Source organism: Aplysia californica, unplaced genomic scaffold (genome assembly GCF_000002075.1).
Source record: "Aplysia californica isolate F4 #8 unplaced genomic scaffold, AplCal3.0 scaffold00784, whole genome shotgun sequence".
NCBI lineage: Eukaryota > Metazoa > Mollusca > Gastropoda > Aplysiida > Aplysiidae > Aplysia > Aplysia californica.
This window is the reverse complement of record NW_004798054.1, coordinates 210,332-212,116: the sequence shown is the minus strand read 5'-3', so window position 1 is coordinate 212,116 and position 1,785 is coordinate 210,332. Positions and strand designations below refer to the sequence as shown.

Below are 1,785 nucleotides of genomic sequence, written 5' to 3'. Positions count from 1 at the left end.
GATGGTTGGCGGGTGTTCTGGTGTGGTTTGCTTCTTCTTTCCTATCAAACATCTATCGTCTTTATCTCCCCTCCTTCTTTTTTTTCGCGTTTGTTACTCTATTGTAAGTTGATAGGGGCATTAAACTCATACTATTTCACCATTTTCACTCTATTGTAACACCTCTAATCTTCGGCACCTATAATTATGACATTATTGTGTTGCAAGTGCCGTAAAACTCTTTCTAAAACTAAACTAAGCCAACCACCCTCTCCTGTCTCCCTCACAGGCGGTTCAAGCCCTGGGCACAGCCATCTTCGAGGCCCTGGATTACGGCATCGAGGCCAGCGAGGAGCGACAGCTGAGCTCCGGCCTGGAGTCTCTCATCGCCACCATGACCAACGCAGACTGCTCCCTGGACTACGACCCCGAGGCCGGCACCGCGGACGACGAGGGCATCGAAAAGGACGCGGACCTGGAGCCCCGCTGCACCGTCATAGACGTCATCAAAGTAAGGACACTATGGGGTTGTGCCGTTTTATTAGGGGGGGGGGGGGGTCCAGCTTTGGAAAATCTAGTGAGTCTAATATGACTGCTAGAGATTGATAATGGCGATGGTGATCTCTCGTAGAGATAAAATTCTTTGATACTCTTGCTGGACTACCACCAATCTCTTTATAATTAGCCCCTTTGCCTGGCTCCCTCTGAGTCATTTCCGTCTAGTCTGTAACCACACGTAATCTTAAGACCCTCTTCGTTAGGCCCATTTCCGTGCTAGTATACAGCGCCCATTTAGTTTTTCTCTCAGTTGCTCCTGAGGAAACCCTCGAGGCGAAACGTTGAGCTTTGTCTATAAAACAAATTTTTAAACATTTTATATTGTTGTATTATTTTGTCTGATATTCATACAAGACTCTCCCTCCTACTTTGTTTTCCGAACTATGAGGATGATGATGAGGGTGATAATGATGAACTTTTGGTTGTTTGTTTGTTTTTAGTCAGGGGGTGGGGTTTGAGGGTACGAAGGCGTTTAGTGTTTTCGACTTGTCTGTGTCTATGTCGTCAATTTATCTCGTTGTTTGGAAAGTCAAATCGGATGTAGGTGGGAGTGTATCGTTTCATATTTGATTACTTTGGGGGTCCAACACTAGGCGGAGGGGTAAACGATCAAGTGCGAGTATGTTTGACATCCCCTTCCACCTTCACCCCCACCCGTGAGTTGAAAGGGAGAGGGGATGAGAGAGAGAAGAGGGTGATATAGACAGACAGACAGATACAGAGGTAGACAGAGAGGGATACAAAGATAAATAGATAGAGAGAGACACACAGAGTAATAGACAGAGCGATAGAGAGATATATATATATAGAGAGAGTGAGATCGAGAGAGAGGGAGAGAGAGAGATCGAGAGGGATAGATAGATAAAGAGAGTGAGAGAGAGAAAGAGAGAGGGGGAGAGAGAGTGAGAGAGAGAGAGAGAGACAGAGAGACAGACAGAGACAGACAGAGACAGAGTGAGAGAGACAGACAGACAGAGACAGACAGAGACAGAGACAGAGAGAGCGAGCCAGCGAGCATTTTGCCACTGTCCACGTCTGTGCTGACGTGAACGGACAAAGATCAACAGCCTGTATTTTATAGCAGATGAAATGTCAAACGTTTAGGAATAATATAGTTGGGCATTGCAATAGAACTGGGGCACTGAGTTTCGCACGTGGGAGTGAATTAGAAACTGATACAATGTCTGTCTGTCTGTCTGTCTGTCTGTCTGTCTGTCTGTCTGTCTGTCTGTCTGTCTGTCTGTCTGT

At 46.2% G+C, this 1,785-nt stretch overlaps 1 protein-coding gene across 1 annotated transcript in view; it reads left to right on the top strand.

Moving 5' to 3' along the window:
* Positions 1-268: 268 nt before the first annotated feature.
* The window catches only part of LOC101846316, a gene marked incomplete at its 5' end in the record, with an annotated part of 99,258 nt that continues 97,741 nt past the window's right edge, over positions 269-1,785 (top strand). The window contains 1 exon segment of the mRNA XM_005109497.3: positions 269-490. Within this exon segment, the coding sequence (XP_005109554.2) occupies positions 269-490 (222 nt within the window).